The 24,544-nt window shown below is 40.8% G+C and overlaps 1 protein-coding gene across 1 annotated transcript in view; it reads left to right on the top strand.

Annotated features, from left to right (window-relative positions):
- Nucleotides 1–17,642, top strand: part of Fat4 (FAT atypical cadherin 4) — a 144,767-nt gene extending 127,125 nt beyond the window's left edge. The window contains exons 11-17 of the mRNA XM_090356610.1: nucleotides 3,927–4,234; nucleotides 4,705–4,790; nucleotides 6,042–6,221; nucleotides 8,613–8,737; nucleotides 10,011–10,228; nucleotides 13,256–13,517; nucleotides 15,298–17,642. Coding sequence (XP_090212736.1) covers nucleotides 3,927–4,234; nucleotides 4,705–4,790; nucleotides 6,042–6,221; nucleotides 8,613–8,737; nucleotides 10,011–10,228; nucleotides 13,256–13,517; nucleotides 15,298–17,150 — 3,032 coding nt within the window. The 3' untranslated portion in view covers nucleotides 17,151–17,642. The remainder of the gene's footprint in view (nucleotides 1–3,926; nucleotides 4,235–4,704; nucleotides 4,791–6,041; nucleotides 6,222–8,612; nucleotides 8,738–10,010; nucleotides 10,229–13,255; nucleotides 13,518–15,297) is intronic.
- Nucleotides 17,643–24,544: the final 6,902 nt, after the last annotated feature.

Raw genomic sequence — 24,544 nt, 5'->3', positions numbered from 1 at the left:
GACTTAAAGTTATTTTACCTCACCGCCTTCTAGAATTATTTCCAGACGACCCACATTTTCCTCTTGTTGTACGTTTTACCATGGTAATAAGACCTGACCACCAAAGCTCATTTATTTTGGTTAAAAATATAACTATAGTATGCAGTAACCCATAAAATGCTGCCATTTATTTAAAAAAAAAAGCCTGTGACTCTTGTCTCTTTCTTTTTAAGTATAACATTAAAATAGTGTTATAGAGGAATAGAATATAAAGGTAATTGTGAACCAAATTAATATTACAATGATTCTGAGGTCTACACAGTGATTATGCAGTCAAAATAATGACATTAGAATACAATTTCCTTAAGATGATAGAGGGACTACATCTTAATATCTGCAGCCAAATGTAACATCCACAGAGCCGTCCTTTATAAATGTATTTATGTCTCACCCTAAATGTTTATAAAGTCAAATGGCTGGTTCACATTTATAATCTCAGTTACTCAGGAGGTGGAGATGGGGACGCTATCATGGGAGAAATATTAGTGAAACCACTTCTCAAACAGCAAATTGGGCATGGTGACATGTGTCTATAATCCAAGCGACTAGGCAGCTTTGTGTAGAAGGACTGAAGTTAGCCCAAGCAAATCGCACATGATCCTCTCTGAAAAAAATAACTGAATCAAAAAGTGCTGGGGCTGGGGCCAGGAGCATAGCCTCCTGGTAGAGTGCTCGCCTAGCATGCATGAAGCTCTGGGTTCGATTCCTTGGTACCACATACTTAGAATAGCTGGAAGTGGTGCTGTTGCTAAAGTAGCAGGGTACTGGCTTTGAGCAAAATGTGTCCAAGACTAGTGCCCAGGCTCCGATTTCAAGTCCCAGGACAGGCAAAAAAAAAAAAATTACTGGGGCCTAACTCAAGTTGGAGACTGTGTTTGTAGCAAAGTTCAAACCCCAGTATTGCCAAACACAAATGCTTATTTGGTAGTAAAAGATAGGACAAAAGGAAAATAAATGTCACATGTCTTCTGATGCTTCTTCATTTTAATGTTTATCACAGTCCTTCTGGCATACAGCAAAGCAGGTTTCATGGTTGAACATTTTTTGAGAATGGTGGAAAAAATCATTTGTGGGGAGAGTGAAAAAGTGTCTGAAAGGACTGGCAGAGTTGTTTACACTTTGAGAAATTCCTTTACTTTCCCCAAGCAAGGGTGAGAAGATAAGACAATTAATAGGAAACTGAAAGAGGGTGCCAGAATCCACTTCTCAGCACTATCAGACAGCCCCTTCCCATCATGCTAATCACCCCACTTTTCCTCATTGCCAGTCACCCTAGGGGAACAGAAACCACATACTGTAAGTAAAAGTGGACACACGTGGCCCGTGTCCACTTCAGTTTCTCCCCCCTCTCTGCCAGTGGCAAAAGCAAACCCACTACTGAACTACTTGAATTCAGTCATTGTGAGCTGACAAGCTAGGAAAGAAAACAAACACCTGAAAAACCAGGTTTTAATTAGAGACTGCAAAGACTGCATTAAAAGGAAACAAGCATTCTCCTCAAATTCAATGTGGGTGAAACCATACAAATAATAAGAGCAGATGGAATGCTTCAAATAGCTGTGGGTACTTACACATGCATCCCATAAAACTGTATTTATACTGTTATTTCTAAGTTGGGAAAAATTTTGTTCTGTTTACCTTTCCATCAGTAAAAGATTTGCTCTTTGAATCTAAAAAGTATTTTTAGTGGCTTAGATTTTTTAAAAAATGTTTTAGAAAAAACAATGTGCTTCAAACTTTATAGGGAGACTTGAGTCTATGTGATCATCAGTTCTTAGACTTGCATTGCTGAATACGTATTATACAGAAGCAAAATTCTATATATGTATGTTCACATTGGATACTGTATATGAAACTACTTTCATACAAGATACTGTGGAATTGTGAGTCTATCTGGCATTTGTAATGTATATGCACACAACGGCATACCCATATGAATGTGCATATATTATATATAATTGTTAAGTATAAATGACTCTGATAAAGAAAATTGTAGGTTCATATCCTCCTTAGGGTAATTTTATAATTTCCCTTGATCTTCAATCTAAATTTACTTATCTCACTTAGAAGACCAATTTAAGATTTCATTAAATGTTATTTATATATTTAAAGGCAAGAAATAGCTTTTAATAGAAACCATAATAAAACCTCTCATTAATATTTTTAAAGGCAATAGTTTTAATGGTAAAATAATTAATTCTAAAAATCTATAAATATTTTTATATTTAAAATGTGTATCAATTTGAATAGCGATATAACGATATCTGCAGTATCTATATACATTGTACATACATCTCCAAAAATCTATTTCAGTCATACACTTTATCTTTAACTTCAGTTACTGTTCCTGTATGTAGAAATAACATGTATATAACATAATATGTAATTTAAATAAATATGTAGAACTTGAGTTTCTATAAATTATATATTTTATGAATTATATACATATTGTATACTATTATTTATAAATATATATATGTACTATATTATATGTATTTCTTGTATTGAACTGAATGTAAAGATTGAAATACTAAGTTTTAGATATGTAGTTACAGATATAAATTGATGGATATGAACTAGTCATCACAATGATTATGAATATTATCTCATCCTGGATAGAAATTATCAAGTAAATGATGCCAGCTTTTATAGTGGCATGTAGGCTATTTGAAAGATTATTTGGAAATTAAATGTATATAGTCAGGTCTAGCAGACTTTATAAAAAAATTGGACTTCAATTTTTTTTTCAGTTTTCCTTATGGAAAATGGATAAATTTTGAATACGTTGTTATAAAATAGAAATGATTCCTTTGAGCTGAATAATTCCTTTGGGTTTAAAATTGATCCGTTTACAGAAAACTAAGCCAAAATAAAGGAATGAAACTTTTGGAAAATGAATATGAATTATGCTCTATTCACATGGGTTAATTTTCCAGTCATCTGCTCTATGTAATGTTCTAATTCTTATTGGGAAGGATTTTTGGCCAAGCATTGTAATATCAATAAAACTAAATGTTGACATTGTTAAAAAATTAGCACAAATAAATAAAAATGTTTTCACATATACACAAACAACAAACAATCAGAGTATCCTGCCTTAAATGATTCCCAGAAATGGGATAAAACAAGAGGTGGATTCTAAGAAAATTAATGATTCCTTCCCCTAATTCTGTGGCCCTTAAAACACTGTGTATTTTATTAAACATCTTTGTTAAAATTGTTTTTAAGCAGTTTGCACTATAAGAAAAGTATTTTAGTCGATACTACAATATATTCTAGCCTTACAAACACAAACAAACCAATTTTGAAATTGCTTTTACAAGAATAAAATCACTACAGACATATTCTGTTACACAAAGCCCTCACTTTTTTTTCTCTTTCTTTCTTTCTTTTTCTTTTTCTTTTTTTTTCGGTCAGTCATTGGCCTTGAACTCGAGGCCTGGGTGCTGTACCTGAACTCTTCAGCTCGAGGCTAGCACTTTATCTCTTGAGCCACAGCGCCACTTCTGGTTTTCTGGTGGAGTTAATTGGAGACTTTTGTGCCTCTGCTGGCTTTGAACCACGATCTTCAGATCACAACCTCCTGAGTAGTTAGGATTACAGGTGTGAGCCACCAGCGCCCAATTTTTTAAAAAAGAGACAGAATTAAAATTATTTCAAATTACATGGACGTTTATCTTCTCTGGTTTAAACTGCAGAGTACCAACTTAGTATCAATTGTCAATTTTAGTTCAAATAGTACTTCTTTGTGGGGGGAGGTTGGAATAGTCAACAGTTACTAACAGGTTTCACTCATATAAAATGTAAACATATTTGGCTCAAAATAATTTAATAATAAAACATGTTTGGAATTTAATGTATGGGCTTTGTTGTTTTCCCTTGCACAGGTGTCTTTGGCAAACACTGTGAATTGAACAGTTATGGCTTTGAAGAATTGTCCTATATGGAATTCCCAAGCTTGGATCCCAACAACAACTATATTTATGTCAAATTTGCCACCATCAAAAGTCATGCGTTATTGCTTTACAACTATGACAACCAGACTGGTGAGAGGGCTGAGTTTTTGGCCCTTGAAATTGCTGAGGAAAGACTGCGGTTCTCTTATAACTTAGGCAGTGGCACATATAAGCTTACCACCATGAAGAAGGTGTCAGATGGACAGTTCCACACTGTAATTGCTCGGAGAGCAGGAATGGTAAGATTTCACTTTATAGCTGATTGTTGTATATCTGCTAAATTCATCCCTTAAGGTATGATAGAACCTACAAATTAAATGAAATTATAATGACTGCTTGACCATCAACATCAAATAAACATCAAATAACGACTTGCAAATAACAGATTTCTTTTGCACATGACACAAATAAATTAAAAGTAATGGTGAGTACTGGTAATTTCAGCTACTCATGAGGCTGAGATCTTGAAAATCGTGGCTTGAAGCCAGCCCAGAGGGTGGCGAAAAATATCCAGGGAAGGCTCCTGTGGCATTTTTGAGTCCATTGTTTGTTTTGTCTACAATTCAAAGCAAATGTTTGGTCAGCTGAGTGAAAGTGGGAGCTATTGCTGAGTGAGAGTGAGAAGCCCTAAATTCAATCCCAGTAGATAGAAAATGAAATGGATTATGATCAGAAAACCACTGGTGACAATGTCCTTCTCTTTCCACAGGCGGCCTCCCTAACTGTGGACTCTTGCTCTGAGAACCAGGAACCAGGGTACTGCACTGTCAGCAACGTGGCAGTCTCAGATGACTGGTGAGGAAAATTATTCCTTAGAACCTTATTCTTTAATTTTTAAAACCACATACATTTAAAGCAATCCTAATATTATAATAAATATTCTTACCTAATAAATAGGTAGGATAAATCAGTCTCCTCAAACGGGGTTTCTTATTGTCAATGAAAATAGTTACTACTGTAATTACTGTAATTCTGTGTTTCCATTGCGTGTGTGTGTGTGTGTGTGCGTGTGTGTGTATACATATATATATATATATATTATAAGACACTCTAGGGCAGAGATGAGAAGAGTAAAGTGAAATAAAACAAGGAAGTTTAATGCTGGCATGGTATAGCCACAAGAGACCAGAGTCCTGAGAGCACTGTAGGTTAAGATGTTAAGTGTTTTTTAAATTAAATTAAATTTTGTTGTAAGGTGATATACAGAGGGATTACAATCTCATAATTCAAGCAGAGGGTAAATTTCTTGTGTAACATTGTTACTCCTCCCACAATTTTCTCCCTAAATCTCTTCCCTCCTCTCTGTTCCTCCAAAGCTATAAAATAGTTCATTTCCAATCTAATGACTTGCGAGTATTGCTAAATACATTCTCTAAAAGATGGTGTGACAATTAACATTCTTTTTTAAATTGAAAGGCACCAGGAGCTGATACACAGAATTAGCTTATAAAAAATAAATTGAGAGGCAGGCACTGGTGCCTCATTCCTGCAATCCCAGCCACTCAAGCAGTCAGGTGTCTGAGGTTCAAGTTTCAAAACCAGCCAAGGCAGGAAAATCAGTTTGATTGTCATCTCCATTAGTCACCCAAAAAATTAAAAGTGGAGGCGTGGCTCAAGTGGTGAGTCTAGCCCTGAGCAAAAGAGCCAAGGGGGACCAAGAAGCCCTGAGTTCAGTCTCCAGTACCAGGACATAAACACAGACACACAGACACACAGACACTGACACACACACAGTGACTCAAATAGGAGCATTAATGGAGGCATTCTGTGCTCTCTGTTGCCTTTTCCTTACTCTTTAACAAACACTACTAGCTAATTCTTGCTAATTCAACACGGGAACACATATCAAAAGTAGCATTGGCTGGTTAATTGGATGGTTAATTGGAGGCTGGCCTTGAACTACCATCCTCAGATCTCAGCCTTCCGAGTAGTTAGGGTAACAGGCGTCAGCCACCAGCACTCAGCATTGTCATTCTTTGGAAATGATTTGTTTTGTTTGAATGCACTCAGTTGTCACACACAGCTCTACCGTCTTTTCTCACTCAGGACCCTGGATGTGCAGCCGAACCGCATGACCGTGGGCGGCCTCAGGTCCCTGGAGCCCATCCTGCAAAGACCTGGCCACGTGGAGAGCCATGATTTTGTGGGCTGCATCATGGAGTTTGCAGTCAACGGAAGGCCCCTGGAGCCCAGCCAGGCCTTGGCAGCCCATGGCCTCCTAGACCAGTAAGGGGATTTTATGTCTTATATCTTAAAGGAAAAGTGCAAAAGTGTGTGATACTTCACTTGAGCGTCAAAAAAGAGGAAGTTGCTCATACCTGTGATCCTAGCTACTCATAAGACTGTGACCTGAGAATTGCAGTTCAAAGCCATTCTGCAAAGGAAAGTCCATGAGATTCTGATCTCCAATTAACTATCAAAATGCCAGTGATAGAACTATGGCTCAAGTGGCAGAGTTCTAGCCTTAGGCTAAAAGCTCTAGGACAGCATCCAGGTCCTGAGTTCAAACCCAGTACTAGTACAATAATGATAACAACAATAATAATAAATGTCACATCTAAATCCTGAAACACAGATAAATTTGTCAATGTCTTAAATTTTTAAGTATTTATTGTTAGCTGGGATTTAATTTGGCACAAAATGCAATATTAGTTGGAAACATTTATGCTTGGACTGTAGGGAAATATATAAGCATGCACACACTTGTGTGTGTGCTTGACCTTTGCACAGTTTTGGAGACTGAATGTGATCAGCAGCTTGATCAGAGGGTGAAGGTGGTTGTCACATTGTGATACCTAAGTCTTAGCTGTCCTATACACGTAAGACATAGATTGGCTAGGCACTGGTTGCTCAAACCTATGCCGAAGTGATATAATTGGGGCTGAGAATGCGGCCTAGCATGCACAAATCCCTGGGTTTGATTCCTCAGTACCACATATACAGAAAATGCCTGAAGTTGTGCTGTGGCTCAAGTGGTAGAGTGCTAGCCGTTAGAAAACCCAAGGACAATGCCCAGACCCTGAGTTCAAGCCCCAGTACTGACAGAGAAAACAAAACCCAGGATTTAAAAGTGATATAATTGGGGGTTTTGCCTATGATTTCTATTATTGATAGTTTTATGTTACAAAAAGAATATATCATTACTATCGTTGGTCCAAGAGTAAAGTACAAAGTAGATGTTGTTAGCTATTGATAACACTGTGGCATATTTCCTTCTCTATCATTCTACTTTTGATTTTTTTTTCCTCTTAAAATTATACCAACAGTGGCTCACGTCTCTAATTTTAGCTACTTGGGAGCCTAAGATCACAGTTTGAAGCCAGCTTGGGAAGGAAAGTCTATGAGACTCTTTCTTATCTCTAATTAAACACCAGAAAAAGCCAAAAATAGAGCTGTGGCTCAAGTGGTAGAAGGCTAGCTTGAGCAAAAGAGCTAAGGAGCCCCGGCCCCAAGTTCAAACTCCAGGACCCACATAAAGGAAAAACAAATCTAATCAAAGTTTGGCCTCTGGACTATGGTAACTAAAATATTTCATTGACCATGGTATGCTGTTTAATTAAGAATTAAGCATGGTGCTTGTGGCTCACACCTGTAAATCCTAGCTGAGATGCAAAGGATTGAAACAGAAGTCAACCCAGGGAGAACGGTCTAGAAAACTTCTCCAAGGAATAAGCAGAATGCTAAACTGGAGGCACTTTTCAAGTTCAAATGGTGAGCACCTGCCACTATGAGCAAGCAAGCTGAGCCAGTGCAAAGCCATCAGAGATCATGGATCAAAACCAGCTGAGCCCAAAAGTCCATGAGACTCCATTTCCAAAATAACAAAAAGTAGGCCTAGAAGCATGGTTCAAGTTATAGACTACCATCCATGGGAGCTTAAGGCTCTGAGTTTAAACCTCAGTATTGCCTGCACAAACTATATCAATAACAGAAATCATTAGCTTGTTTGTTACTGCTTTAATAAATTCATCTTTGTTTTCTTTTGTTGTTGTTCTTGTTGTTTTTTTTCTGGTCCTGGGTCTTAAATTCAGGGTTTGGGCTCTGTCCTAGAGCCTCTCTGTGCTCAAGGCTAGTGCTCCACCACTTGAGCCACAGCATCACTTCTCGCTTTTTCTGAGTAGTTTATTGGAGATACCAATCTTACAGATTTTCCTATCTGGTCTGGCTTTGAACTGCAATCCTCAGGTCAGTGTCTCAGCCTCCTGAGTAGATAGGATTATAGGCTTGAACCACCAGCTCACTAGCACTGAGCCTGAGTTCATTTTTTGCGTGTATTTCTCTGTGTGTGTGTGTGTGTATGTGTGTGTGTGTACATGTGCACACAAATGCCAGAACTGGTTCTGAGTGCTATCATTGAATTTCTTTTTTGTGTGTGTTCAAATCTAGTGCTCTACCACTTGATCCACAGCTCTATTTTCAGCTTCTTGGTGGTTAATTGGAGATAAGTATCGTTCGGACCTTCATGCACAAGCTGGCTTCTAGCCCTGGTCCTCAGGTCTTACAGCCTCCTGGATTAGGATAATTGGCATGAGCCCCAGGTGCCCAGCTTATCTTTCTGTTGTTTTCTTCTTCCTTCCTGTTTGTGTTTCATGGGTCTTCACTGTGCATTTTTCCCAGATGTCCCCGACTAGAAGGAGCCTGTGCACGCACCCCGTGCCAGCATGGTGGCACCTGCGTGGATCACTGGTCATGGCAGCAGTGTCGCTGCAGAGAGGGCCTGGCTGGGAAATACTGTGAAAAATGTAAGTGTCCTCTTCCTTCTCCCTGGGAACATACAAATGTAAACACATCACTGAGTCAGGAAAATTAGTCCTTCCCATTGAATGTGCATTCTTTCAATAGACAATTGGTCAGATGTAGTGACATAGTTAATTAGTTCTTTTCATGTGAAAAAGATTGACACCTTTTTTTTTATAGAATTGTCACTAAATTGTACTTACCCTTTATGAATATATTTTTACTTTCTTTGGGTGTTATTGGCAGGAATGCTAAGAATTTTGAGATTGTGTTTTAATGTTGCTTGCCATCTGCTTACCATTTCTCTAGTTATTTCTTTAGTATATTTACTTAATGTATATTACATATAATATATGACATATTATATATATATATATCTGATGTGTGTGTAGATAGTGTAGACAGACAGATAGATAGATAGACAGATAGATAGACAGATTAGGTATAGCCACTGAATCATTGAATGAGTATTGAACTAAAATTAGCACATAACAGCCACAAAATATATGAAAGACATATTAATTTTGATTTGCAATGAACTGGGATTTGCTTTAAGTATCTTTTAATTGTTTCATTAGATCTTACTTTTGATGCTCTGATTTTTCTGGTCATATAGCCAGTAAACATATCCAAAACATCATTAGAAAATGATAGTCTGTGGTTTCAAGCTGTGCATTACATTAATAACCTCGAATGGGCCCTCTTTTTTAAAGAATATATATATAATGTATATGTATAATTTTTTCAAGTTATTGGCACTTAATTCAGTGACAGTAACTGTGATTTCTGTATATTTGTGTGTACACCAGTCCTGGGGTCTTGAGCTTCGTGCTCAAGGCTGGCACGTTACCACTTGAGCCACAGCTCTACTGTGTGCTTTTTGGTTGTTGATAGAAGATAAGAATCTCATGAACTTTTGTACCAGTGTTAGCTTTGAACCTTAATCCTCAAGGTCTCAGACTCTTGAGTAGCTAGGGTTACAGGCATGAGTCGCAGGAATTGTTAAGTGCACATTTTCAGCACTTGAATATATGCTGATTTATTACTATTGTCCTTTGTTTTACTTTTTGTCAATATAGAAAGTGCTCCAATAGGAGTAAACCTAATGGGGGTGATTTTGGGGGGTGAGGACTCATGTAATAGAGGGGTGAGGTTGAATGAAGTCTAGCATAAACAGGAATGGATATGTAACAATGACATCATCATCACCACCACCAATTAAAAGAAAGTATTGCCAGAAATGGGCTACTCATTTTTCTGCTCTTCACTGTCTTTCAGCTATTACTCCAGACACAGCCTTGTCATTAGAAGGCAAAGGGCGCCTGGACTACCACATGAGCCAGAATGAGAAGAGGGAGTATCTGCTGAGGCAGAGTCTGAGAGGGGGCCCAGCTGAGCCTTATGGTGTGACTAGCCTGGAAGTAAAGTTCAGGACAAGAAGTGAGAATGGCATTCTAATCCACATCCAAGAAAGTAGCAACTACACAACAGTGAAGGTAGGAGGAAAGCTCATGGTGACATCACTGGGGACAGCCCATGGTATTACTCTCATCTCCTTCAATGTCTAGCCTTTTCTTTGCAATCTTTTGGTGTGCTGCACTCCAGATACCAGCCAGAGTAGTAGAGATCTGGATGAATTGATTTCTACACCACTTCATTTAGGTTGACAGTAGACAAAGCTTTGTTGTAAAGTTGTGTCACTAGTGCCTCATACCCATCATCCCAGCTTCTCAGGAGGCTGAGATTTGAGGATTGTGGTTCAAAGTGAGTCTCTGAAGAAAAGTTCATGAGACTCATATCTCCAGTTGACTAGCTGAAAGCCAGACATGGAGGTGATGGCTCAAGTGGTAGAGTACTGGACTTGAGTGAAAAAACAAGCAACAGCAAGAGGTTTTGAGTTCAAGCCCCAGTATGAGGCTTTGTGTGGGAGTCTAAAAATTTTAATAGTGGAACTTTGCCTATCTTTAAGCAAAGGTCAAACATATAGTGCTGACTTATGGGATTGAAACTACTCTCCAAAATGTTCAGCTATTACAAAAAGACATGCCATGATTTTGAAATTGAAAGTGCATCAGTACTATGTTATTTGTTATATGATTAGAAAAAAAGATTCTAGATTAAGATTCTAGGACTTTATTCAGAATATATGTTCAATTCACTATGTAGGCAACTATTAAATTATATACATATGTAAAGTTTCTTGGGAGCAGTTGACAGATTATCTCAAAATAAGGTTGAAGCATCATCAGCTGTATACTTCTATGTCAAAAATGTTATATAAAATTTATTTATTTATTTACTTATTTGTGTGTGCCAGTAATGGCCTTGAAATCAGGTCTGTACGCTTTTTTACTCAAAGCTAGAACTCTTATCACTTGAGCTACAACTTCACTTCTGACCTTTTGCTGGCAAATTGAAGATAAGAGTCTTAGAGTCCTTTCTGCTTAAGTTGTCTTTGAATCATGATCTTCATATCTCAGTCTCCTAAGTAGCTAGGATTACAGACATGAGCCACAGGTACTTGCCTCACACTTCAGTACATTTCCAAAAACAAAAAAGGATGTAACTTGCTAAATTATTTTCACCATCAATCAATATTCTGATAACTACTCTAGTGTATAAAGAGAAAAATGTAGAGGAAACTAACAGATTTAATTCATGCATAATACTAAAAGGTAAAAATAATTGTTCCTCTCTAAACTTGGATCCTGAGAGGGCCATTTGGAATTCTTTGGAGAGAGAAAGATTGTCTCCACTGGGGGTTGTAGGAAAGAGGTCAGGAGTACTGCTAAACAGCCTGTAATGCCAATGGTACCCTAACAAATGATACCAAGTCTGAGTTACAAATTTGTTTCAAATGCTACTTCACCTGCCAAATAAGTGTGAGTTCAAGTCTTAGTAACCCCTCCCAACACCCCCACAACAAAAAGAGGATATTAAGTTAACAATGAAGCAATGATTGTAGAACTGAATTTAAAACAGAACATCTTCCCATTATAACAATATCTTTATTGTGGAAACAAAACTCCCAGTTCCAAAATTAATAAAACATTTGCAAAATGTAACACATTTATGGAAGTGTAATACCTTTGTACAACTCCTAAATAGTAATAACAAAAAATGTGAACAAAGAAAACACATACGTTTCTTAGAGTATTTAATTCATATACAGTAATAACATTGTTTATGACAACTATTTGTATCACCTGGACTTGTATTTTTGTCTTAATAGGAGTGAGCAATAACTCTCAAATGGGCAAAATGTGAGCTGTTTGTGTATACTCAAGTGATCAGAAATTAGGCAGGATTTCATTTCAAGAACTGCTTAGAGATTTTCCGATTACTTTTGATAGGCAAACTAAAAGGTGCTAATAATAAATCTAACTCAATCTAAAAAAGAAAACATGTAAGTTCTGGCATTATGTTCAAATTTAGTGTTTATAATTTTTAGTAATTTTATGGCAACAGGCAAAGAAGGCAAAGAAGACAGATAGTGGACTGAATCAGTCATGAGATCAAGTTTCAGAGGCTTTGATGGTGAAGTCTGCATTATCCCTTATGCTGCTACCAAGTACCTCTGCCATTTAAATTATATCTGAACTATCTCTGGATAGTATCACACCAATGTGTGAGGCCTTGAGTTCTAGCCCCAGTACCAACACAAGAAAAAAGATGTCTCTGTTTCTAAGACATATCATTACTTGCTGCTCACCTGATGTTGTATTAAATGTTATCATTTAACTGCAATTTCTGTATCATTTATCCTATCTGAACTTGGTACGGAAACACATATTTTCTGTCTGGAAAGAGTGTGTTCGTAAAACATTACTACATGGCTAACATACATAAATCAATGAAGCATATTTATTTTGCTCTGATTTTTCCAACTTTGCTTCTTTTATACTGAGTATTCATTTTTCGTTTTGCAAGTGGTCATCGCATTTTTATGGCCATGTGCCATTCACTAATCTGTCAAATAAATACATGAAATATTTGACCTTGAAATAGATTATTCCTAAAAAATGTTATTTATTTATCCAAGCTAGCTATTCACTTTATGTTCTTCAAAATAATTCTATGCATTTCAGGAAGCTAAATGTAAATAAAAGCCTCTGGTGGAGAATATGAAGAACAATTACATTACATTTCTTGCATGTAAGCTAGCTGCTGGTCATTTGTGACTGCAGTCCTGGCAGTTGGGAAAGCTTCGATCTGAAGGTGAAGTTCAAAGCCAGCCTGGGGAAGATAAATACATGAGATGTTGATCTCCACTTAAGTAGAAAAATGCCAGAACAGGAATAGTGGCTCAAGTGGCAGAGTGCCATATTTGAGCAGACAAAATGAAGAAAGAGCATGAGAACCTGAGTTCAAACCCTAGTAGCAACACACACACACACACACACACACACACACACACACACACACACACACACACACACACAAGATTCAATTCTATAAACTATGTGTATTTAAAGATATATCTTATTTGGTCATATTTTTAATGAATTAATCTTTTCTGACAGATCAAGAATGGCAAAGTGCATTTCACCTCTGACGCAGGGATTGCTGGGAAAGTGGAGAGAAATATTCCCGAAGTTTATGTTGCAGATGGACACTGGCATATTTTCTTAATTGGAAAGAATGGAAGTGCCACAGTATTGTCGGTTGACAGAGTGTACAGCAAAGATATCCTTCACCCCACCCAGGATTTTGGTGGTCTCGACGTGCTTACTATATCTCTTGGTGGAATTCCACCCAACCAAGCTCACAGAGATGCCCAAACAGGTAACTGCTTGGCTAGGGTCATGAAAGAAGGGGGAACACATGTTTTCACTTGGGGATTTTTGTGATGGAGCATGTAGAATTTGTTTATTTAGCAGGACCTCCCAATCCAGAATGACTTATTGCAAAAAGGGGGTCTTACAAAAATGGCTGAATTTCAGATATTAAGACCAATGAAGATGATTTTAAGACATCTCAACTATGTTTAGAAATTTGATAAGATAATAAATACCAGCCATCATCCCCCTTTTTCAATAACATCTATCCGACCAAGGTCATAATTCAGCTGATGGTGTTTTGATGCTTTGCTTGTCTGTCTACCAAGTGTGTGTTCTTGCCTGCATCCATTCATAGAATGTCCCCACTGGGACATGTGAGAAAAGGGAGACAAATGTCAAACAAACCCTTATACAAGTCAATACATTCTTTTAACTTAACAATGATGTGAAGAATGAATGCAAAGTAGGAAGAGATTGTGACAGAAGTAACGGAAACCTACGTACACTTAAATGTGAATGATGAAGCCAGGTACTGGTAGCCATGCTTATAGTCTTTGCTACTCAGATGCTGAGGAAGGAGAATTGCAGTGCAAACCAACCTGAATAGAAAGGGCTCTTATCTCCCGCTAACCAGAAAGAGTCTAGAAGTTGAGATGTACTTCAAGTGATAAAGCACTAGCTTTAAACAAAAAGTGAGTGTCCAGGACCTGAGTTCAAGCCTTTGGACCCCAGAAAAAAGTAGAGAAAAGAGAGAGGTGTGATATATTTTAGAAAGTTAAATGACTTGCTAGTGACTTTTGGTAATGATTTTTGGTAGTGATACTGCATAATACTGCATGACATTGTAGGTAAAGCTGCTGGCCTATTTTTGGGGTGATGTCATTGCTGGCTGGTTTTAGTGATTAATAATAATTTCGATTATTTGTGTGTGTGCCCTTTCCGGGGCTTGAACTCAAAAGCTTTGTGTTCTTTCTTGGCTCGTTCCACTTGAGGCAGGAGCTTATGACTTAAGCCACACCTGCAATTCCAACTTATGGGTAGTTAATTGGAGACAAGAGTCTCAGTCTTTCTTCCTTGGGCTGACTTTGAACAGTGATCGACCTCAGGTTCTTAATAGCTCAGATTACAGGGGAAATTACCAGCATTTGGGATTTGGTTAAGTTCTATGTAGTAACTGGAAGTAAAAACAGCCAGAGAATGATGAAACAGCAAGAGACAGAGACATTGCAGTATGTTTGGCTCATTCCTAATGCTTCAGGTGGCGTCCACCTGCCCATTCTGCACTTTGGGAAACTTTTCATCCTGTTGACACAACTTGCAGACGCACATTTCTGGATTTTCAGCTGGAGGGCGGATCTGGTTTCTAAGGATCAGAATTGGACAGCTGAGAAGTAGGAGAGCAGCTTCTCAGGATGTGATTGGCTGGCGTCTCGGGGTGTGAGCAGCTTCTCAGGATGTGATTGGTTTGCTTCTCAGAGTGTGAGCAGTTTCTATGGCTGTGACAGGGCGGATTCTCAGGATGTGATTGGGCGGCTTCTCAGGGTGTGAGCAGCTTCTCAGGATGTGATTGGTTTGCTTCTCAGAATGTGAGCAGCTTCTCTGGCTGTGATTGGGCGGCTTCTCAGGATGTGATTGGGCAGCTTCTCAGGGTATGAGCAGCTTCTCAGGATGTGATTGGGCAGCTTCTCAGGGTGTGAGCAGCTTCTCTGGCTGTGATTAGGCGGCTTCTCAGGATGTGATTGGGCGGCTCTCTCCTCACCAGTTCCCGTTACTCTTCCTCGCAGGGCTCAGTGGCTGTATCGCCTGGGTGCTGTACGGAGGCGAAAGTCTGCCTTTCAGCGGGAAGCACAGCTTGGCCTCCATCTCGAAAACGGACCCCTCGGTGAAGATTGGCTGTCGGGGGCCCAACATCTGTGCCAGCAACCCCTGCTGGGGCGACCTGCTGTGCCTCAACCAGTGGTACGCCTACAAGTGCGTCCCCCCGGGCGACTGCGCCTCCCATCCGTGTCAGAACGGGGGCAGCTGCGAGCCGGGCTTCCCCTCGGGCTTCGCCTGCAGCTGCCCGGAGTCGCACACAGGGAGGACCTGCGAGACGGCGGTGGCCTGCCTGGGCATCCGCTGTCCCCAGGGCACGGTGTGCAAGGCCGGGAGTCCCGGAGGACACGCGTGTGTGCTGAGCCCCGGCCCGGAGGAGATCTCTCTCCCGCTGTGGGCAGTGCCCGCCATCGTGGGCAGCTGCGCCACCGTGCTGGCCTTTCTGGTCCTCAGCCTGATCGTGTGCAATCAGTGCCGAGGGAGGAAAGCCAAGAGCCCGAAGCAGGACAAGAAAGCGAAGGAGAAGACGAAGAAGAAGAAGAGGAAGAAAGGCAGCGAGAACGTGGCCTTCGACGATCCGGACAACATCCCGCCCTATGCGGACGACTTGACGGTGAGGAAGCAGCCCGAGGGGAACCCCAAGCCGGACATCATCGAGCGGGAGAACCCCTACCTCATCTACGACGAGACGGGGCTCCCCCACGGCGCGGAGACGGTCCCCAGCGCCCCCCTGGCGTCCCCGGAGCAGGAGATCGAGCACTACGACATCGACAACGCCAGCAGCATCGCGCCTTCCGACGCCGACATCATCCAGCACTACAAGCAGTTCCGCAGCCACACGCCCAAGTTCTCCATCCAGAGGCACAGCCCGCTGGGCTTCGCCCGCCAGTCGCCCATGCCCCTGGGCGCCAGCAGCCTGACCTACCAGCCGGCCTACGGCCCGGGGCTCCGGAGCGGCTCGCTCAGCCACTCGGCCTGCCCCACCCCCAACCCGCTGTCCAGACACAGCCCCGCGCCCTTCTCCAAATCCTCCACCTTCTACAGCACCAGCCCCGCCAGGGAGCTCCACCTGCCCCTGCGGGATGGAAACACGCTGGAAATGCACGACGCCTGCCAGCCGGGCCTGTTCAACTACGCCACGAGGCTGGGACGCAGGAGCAAGAGTCCGCAGGCCATGGCGGGCCCCGGGTCGAGACCCGGGAGTCGGCTCAAACAGCCGATCGGGCCGATCCCGCTGGACGCGGCGCCCCCGGTGGGGCTGAGCGTGGAGGAGGTGGAGCGCCTGAACACCCCGCGGCCCCGGAACCCCAGCATCTGCAGCGCCGACCACGGGCGCTCGTCGTCGGAGGAGGACTGCCGACGGCCGCTGTCCAGAACCAGGAACCCCGCCGACGGCATCCCGGCCCCCGACTCGTCGTCCGACAGCGACTCGCACGAGTCCTTCACCTGCTCGGAGATGGAGTACGACCGGGAGAAGCCCGCCGCCTACCTGTCCCGCGTGCCCAAGCTGTCGCAGGTCAACGAGTCGGACGCGGACGACGAGGAGCAGCACGGAGCCCGGCCCAGGCCGCGCCGCCTGCACGGCCGGCGGGCGGAGGGCGGCCCCGGGGGCGCGGACGGCGGGGGCCCCCGGCCTGGCGCGCCCCCCGCCGCGGGCGCCTTCAGCTGGGACAGCCTGCTGAGCTGGGGACCCGGCTTTGGCCACTATGCTGATGTCTTCATCGACCTGGCCTCGCTCCCCGAGAAGGCGGCAGGCAAAGACGAGGCTGGGCCGCCCCGGAAGCCGGGGTCCGAAGACGGAGAGGCCGAGCCCCGCGGGTGAGGTCGCCTCGCTCCACGCCGGCCACGGCGGGCCGCGGGTTCGAGGCCAGCAGAGACCCCGACCCGGGCCCCCGGAGGCTCGGTGTTCGGTCACGAGTAACTCTGACAAGTTTGGATTCTGTGATTTGTTGTTATTGTTATATTATTATTATTATTATATTATTATTACTTTGGTATGCTTTGGTGAAGGAGTCACTGTGACCAGGACGTTCATGGGGAGGGGAATGGGGCGTGTGGGGTGTGCTTTCCGTGGTGTGGTGATAATGAGGTGTGTGCCTGGATAGATCCTCGATGTGCAGCCCGGGCCCCTATGTGAAGCCCAGGCCGGAGCCTCCCTCCTGGGAGCCAGAGGCTCCCCTGGAGATGGCAGCTCCATTCAGGGTGCTTAGGAATGGTCGGGCTTGCTGAGGTTGAATGGGACCGCGGGGCAGGGAAGCTGAGCCAGCTTTCCAGGGCATCCGGACCAAGCAGGGTTCAAGCAGCCCCACCTTCTCAGCCAGTCACAGCCATCTGATTTTCCTCGGTCTTCTGTGACGAACCAAGAACCGCATTTTGTCCCCAAACACGGCTAATTTCCTAATGTGGATCTTTGAGAAGTTATTTATTGGGAAAAAAAGGAAAAAAAAAAGTTGTGTGCTTGGAACATTGAACGAATTGACTTAAAGCTAGGATTGGACTGGGATTTTTCATCCACTCAGCATTCACCCCAAGTACCCAGGTCTGTTTGGTTTTGTTTTTTTTTTAAGGTAATTTATGTAAATTCCGACGGCAATACTTTTTACTTCGTGTGACTTTTGTAGATCATGTTTTTAATACTGTGTGTAAAGACTTTTCGTTTTTGGTTTTTGGTTTTTTTTTACACCCGAGCTGTGTTTTTGATACTGATATTTTCCTATGCCTAATGATTTTCTTACTTTCAGGGAAGGTAAGAAAAGACTTTTTTTTACATTTGTTACTTATGTAACGCTCCTATTTTCCACATTTTTGAAATTTGTAACATACAGTATGCCTTTCTACTTTGTAAATGCCAACAATAGAATTAAATATTTATTTAAAATGTGTTGTACTCATTGGAGTAATATTAACATTTTCTCCAGTGAATTGTCCTCTCCGCTTCGTTGGAGCAGTTGGGAGTGATCTGTACTTGTTAACAGGGCATGTTACATTAAACTTAGAAGCACCATAGTATTTACAAAAGAAAACAATGCAGTGATGGCTCACACCTGTCATCCTAGCTACCCAAGAGACTGACATCTGAGAATCAACCTGGTTCAAAACCAGGTTGGGCAAGAAAGTCTCAGTGACTCATCTGCAATTAACCAGCAAAAAGAATCAATTTATAAAGTAGAGATGTGACTCAAGTGATGAGTGCTAGCCTTGAGCAAATTAGCCTAAGGGACACTTTTCCAAAATGGTCATTTTAGTGTAGTTGTACTCTTATGTCTGCAGAGCTAGTAGTGAACTCTCTTGGGAACTGAGGAGTCTCAACTAGTTCAGTCTTAGAAACTGACATTACCAGGAATCTACATTAAACATCCAACTACTGAATATTTGCAAGTTCCATGGAGAATATTTTCAATGAAAGCCCACTTGGGGCTGAGCACAGGGAAGCAGCAGGCAATTAATTCTAGAGAAGATTCTAGAGAAGCATCCACTACTGATTTCGTCCGTAGACATAGCTCAGAATTTACTGAGTCCGGGGGTAATTATGAGAAATAGCCACATCTCTCTATGTTTTCATCTTTAACTTATGGATCTCTCTGTTGTAGAAAAGCTCAGTGAATTCTGCAGACTATCTAATGGAAAATCTGTTTCCAATAGTCCTGAGTCATGAAAAAGTCCCAGAAGAGAATGGCAGAGAACAGGAGAGAATTGTGTCTCAAGTAGCTAGGACAAGGTGTCAAAGTTGCTTAAAAGACCAGGCAACCGCAGAATGTTTTAGAATCAGATACGTCCATCAAATTCAATATTTGTAGACAGCATATTTCAACACTAATGACTGCACATAACATTGAGGGTTCTTGGAAAACATTTTGTAATGCAAATATTTTTAAAATCAACACCAACAAGTTGATATAAAGGACAGAATTATTTTGGCACTTAATAATGTTAACATAATTATTCTTGTTTCAGATGAGTAAGAGGTCAAATGGGTTTTTCTTTGTAAATCATAGTATATGTTTACTGTGGTTTGAACACTGTTGGACACTAATTCTCCATCTTAGTTTTTGATCACCTGTGATGAGACAACATGGTTTTGATTTTTTATTTTCCTATGAATTTCAGCATCATGAGTTTATTTCCCAAATATGGGAAAATGTTGATCATTTTTGTATAACTTGAAACAGTGGGTTTTTATTTTTTGGTTTTGTTTTGTTTTCTGGAGAAACTCCGAAGCATCTAAATGTCCTTAAGGTTATAAACTCCTTAATTCAGAACAGAGCCTGATGGTATCTAAGGGCTCAAAGAACACAATTCGATGCCCTGCTTTTTCTGTATTTTTTTCTCTAAGAATGCTTTGTGAGGGAGAATAAATTCTCTCCAGTAATGGATCTGAGCTCAGGACCGAGATAGCATTCTTATGGGAAAACAGTATATTATCTTTCCTCTTCAAGGAATGTTTTTCACTGAAGCAAGAACAATACTTCCAGATCATAAATATATGAAACAAAGATCTCACTAAAATTGGAGATGGCCAGGGAAAGTCTCTCTCACCTGCAATCATAGCTATTCAAGAGGCTCTAGAGATACAGTAACAGTCTTGAGCAACAAAGCTAAATGAGCTAAAGGCCCTGAGTTCAAGCCCCAATATTAGCACAAAAAGAAAAGGTCATTTCCAACATACTGTCTTGTGAGTGTTGCTGTTGTATTGGTTCACACTTTGTCCTTTGTCTCACCATCTTGGTCCAATTCCCTTCCCTAGTTCAGATAAATGTGTACCCGAAATCAGATACAATGACAACAGGGAAAAAAAAAACAAAAAAGAAATAACTTCACAGAGTACATTATAAACAACAACCACAAGAAAACGCTCAATGAAGTTTAATTTACTGAGTTATAACGTGACATGACACACACAATCAGGATGCATTACTATGGACAATTTGACAAAATAACAATCTCCACAAATAAATGGCTGATATTGAACGGTAAGCTCATACGTAAAACCAGATCATTAGAATTGTAACAGAGCCCACCCCCTCAAAGGTCTTTTGGGATTTCCTGTTGTATACACATACTCATTCGCCCCCTCCAAGTATCTTCTCCCACAGAAATGTTGCCTGCTCTCAGGTATAAAGTAAAAATTCCTGAGGTATGAGGTCCTGATTCCGTGAGGATCAGGGGGCAGATCAGGAGACCACACCCCGGGGGCCCAGGGCTTAAGAGACAGAGTGTCAGGGAACTCTGCTCAGTTCTTACCAAGAGCATTGCTGCGGTTCTCAAGCCATTTCTAGAATTTTCTAAATGAGCTGATTCTTTGATAGCTTATTAAGATAAATTAAAACCACTTTAACAAATGGAGAACTAAGAGAGCCTGGAGCACAACTCCCCTGTTAAAATATTAACAAAATGCTTTACCCACAAGATTGATGAGAAACATAATGTTTACAATGTGGAAAGTTGGGTTCTTTATAAATATTTGTAAGAGGAACTAAATTACATCCCTGTGAAACTATATTAATTCCTGAGATTCCATCAAGAATAAATCATTATTGTCACATAAGAGCATTTCATTTATCTAGAATTGCACATGAGGATAAATCTGTGAATTAATTTTAGATGTTCAGATTAATAATTCAATAATGCCATTTTCCTTTGTGCGACTTTACTTGGGTCATCGCTTCAAGATGACTGAAATTACTTTCCTTATGAAACAGAAACCTACAAATGGAATGTATTTTAGCATATTATTTGGCCTTTCAGTGTGCAATAAAACATCATAATTGGTCATTAAGCATGTGTCCCTTAAAGATATTTTGAATAAAATACCATGCCATTAATAACTTACATTGGAAAATGGCCAGTAGGGGTGTGTGTGTGTGTGTGTGTGTGTGTGTGTGTGTGTGTCCCAGTCTTGGAGCTTGAATTCAGGGGTTGAGTGCTATCCCTTAGCTTTTTCACTCAAGGTTAGCCCTCTACTATTTGAGCACCAGCTACTCTATTGTTTTGTTTTGTGTCGTATTTTTGTTTTTCTGGGGGGTTAATTGGAGATAAGAGTCTCACAGACTTTCTGCCTGCTATGGCTTTGAACCTCTAGCCTCAGGTTTCAGACTCCTGAGTAGCTTGCATGACAGTGGTGAGCCACCAGCAGCCAGCATCTCAGCCAAAAGTCTTACTGATTCATCAAGTGTTTCAGGTGAGTGATTCACAGGCCTGTACCACTGCATTTAAATAGCTTTGGATAGATTTTGTTGATTGATGACATTTACAGGTAGCTCTATTATTGTATAAATGGTGTTCAAAGTCTGTTATTTCAGTAGAATCTATGTGGAGGGTGCTAAAATGTAATTGTGATTTAAATATCTATTTTTAACATTAGCTATGAAAACACTTGGGAAAAATCTTTTGTCTGTGCAGTCTTGATGAATCTATAATTGTGTCAGAAGTCACACTGGCTATTATAAGTTCTTTAAAATGTGTAAATTGTCATAAATATAGATAATCAAACTCTGTTTCCACTAAGTAAGAGAACACATTGGACAAAGGAAAGACTCAAGAAATGTTCACATAATACTGAATATTCAAAATCAATTTATAAGAATAATTTGTGTGGGAATGGGAAGAAACAAAAGTGTTTTAAGCAGCATTGTGTGAAGACAGGTGATTCTCAGTTGACCCACATGGATTCATCCAAGTTTGACAGTTTACAAATTGGCCTGCCAACTCTTAAATCAGGTTACAAGTTTATAAGTCAGTCACCATGGTATTCTGGTAGAAAATAAGGATAATGATCCATGTAACATTCTAGAACAAATAAAGCACCCAGTGCTGTACAAAGTTCCTTGACGATGTTGCCTGGTTCCCTAGGTCAAATTGAAACCATATTTTTTGTGGTGCTGATGCTAGTCAAACTCAGACTCCTTTTTCCCAGACCTCATCCTGTTGTTTCCTTGCATCATCATTCCTTTAGTTTCCCTGTGAGCTTCATTGTCATTTCTGAGTCAGGCTGCACTAGGAAACAGTGTCCCATCAACAACTTTGTATTTAAGAAAATGATACAATGTACAAAATCAACTTCTAAGAGTGAAAAGTAAAATGAATAGTATGATTAAGACAATAAACTCCACAGTCTACTTCAGAAAAGTGTTAATTAGGGGCCAAGAGTTTGGCCTAGTGGTAAGAGTGTTTGCCTAGCTTGCACAAAGACCCAAGGTCAACTCCTTGGTACCACATACACAGAAAAAGTCTGAAGTGGTGCTGTGGTTCAAATGGTAGAGCAATAGGTCTTGAGAAAATCCAAGAAGAGTGCTCAGGCCCTGAGTTCAAGCCCTGGGACTGGCAAATATAAAAGGAAAAGGAAAAGTTGCTAATTAGAATATGAGGGGAGACCCATATGAAAGACATTGTCATAGCCTCAATTTTACACACACACACACACACACACACACACACACACACACACACACACACACACACACACAAGCTGCATAAACATCCATGAATGCAATGGAGTTTATTTTTTTTCTTTTCATTATTACTATTATTATTTTTTTGTGAATCATGGGGCTTGAACTTGGCCTGGGCACTGTCCCTGAGCTCTTCAGCTCAAGGCTACCGGCCTATCCTTGAGCCTCAGCCCCACTTCCCATTTTCTAGAGACTAATTGGTGGTAAGAGTCTCAGGTCCTTTTGTACCCGGGCTGGCTTTGAACCTTGATCCTCAGATCTCAGCCTCCTGAGAAACCATGATTACAAGGCGTGAGCTACCGTGCCCTGCCTCTTTTCATTATTTTCAAGCTTTATTTCCAGTATGAATTGGACAAAGTCCCATGAAAGGGGATGCTTTGGACTATGAACCTAATTAGGATCGCTAAAATACATTTTTTTTCATTTAAAATTATCTTAATTTTTAACACTTCAAATTAAGAATAGAACGAATGAGATGAAGAAAGTAACAAATTATTTTAGGCTACTTTCTAGTCAAACTAAAAAATCATATCTGTGCTATTCTATATCAAATGGCAGCCCTTGAATAAATATTTGTGATGGATTCACTCACAAACAGCTACAAAAAAAGTGCACTTTGGGCTGAGAGCATGGCCTAGTGGTAGAGTGCTTGCCTAGCATGCATGAAGCCCTGGGTTCGATTCCTTGGTACCACATACACAGAAAAATCCCGGAGGTAGTGCTGTGGCTTAGTGGTAGAGCATTAGCCTGGAGAAAAGCCCAAGGACAGTGCTCAGGCACTGAGTTCAAGCCCAGGACTGACAAAAAAAAAAAGTAACCTTTAGGGCTGGAGAGATGGCTCAAGAGGCAGAGCCCTTGCCTCCCCTGCACAGGGCCCTGCATTCACATCCCAGAATTGACAAAAACCAAAAAGGCAAGGCCTTTGCTTTCACTAGGCTTGCAAGTTTGGACGACTAAGCTCTTCTTTTACAAAATGCTTTTGTATTTTCACAATTTCGTTTCCAGAGAATTCGTGAACTACTTGCAGAGAAATAATTGTAGTAATCTCTATTCAACACACAGGGACCTAGACAATCCATATAATCAATGATTCCCCAACTAATCCATTTTCAAATTTAATTCCAAATGACGTTAGTGAGCTTTAAACAATAATTCATAATAAATTAATAAGCAGAGTGCTAGTGGCTCATGACTGTAATCCTTGACTGAGTTCTGAGGATTGCAGTTCAAGTCCAGACCAGGGAAGAAAGTCCAAGAGACTCTTATCTCCAATTCTTATCTCCACAAAACTAGAAATGTTGAATAGAAAGCTTAGAGGCAGCTCCCAGGCCTTGAGTTCAAGCCTCAGGACCAGCACACACACACACACATACACACACACACACCGAATGAGACTAAAATAATAATATAATGTTTTCAGTAGTCCTTTTCTATTGACTTAAGACTCCAGTGAAATTCCTGATACTTGAAAATCATTGATTGACAAGAATTCAATACTATCGGTGTCAGCTGTCTGTTCGTTGGCCTGTCAACTAATATTTTGTCACAGAATTTGGGGTCTTCCCCAATAACAAGTATATAAGTTTTCTCAGATTGATCACATTTTGCTGACTTTGTGGTTCAAAGGGCAAATGCCTACATGGGTTGACAATATTGAATAATGACTTCTGACATTTGTCTAGACGTGTCAAAATTCTCTGCTCATTCCAGTTCCAGTGGTGCCCCTTTTCCATTTTAAGTTTTCTGGACTCCATTCAAATTGTTATAA

Source organism: Megascapheus bottae, chromosome 23 (genome assembly GCF_031878675.1).
Source record: "Megascapheus bottae isolate mThoBot1 chromosome 23, mThoBot2.hap1, whole genome shotgun sequence".
In the NCBI taxonomy this organism is placed as follows: domain Eukaryota; kingdom Metazoa; phylum Chordata; class Mammalia; order Rodentia; family Geomyidae; genus Megascapheus; species Megascapheus bottae.
The sequence above is the reverse complement of the archived record's forward strand: the minus strand, read 5'-3'. Positions and strand labels throughout refer to the sequence as shown.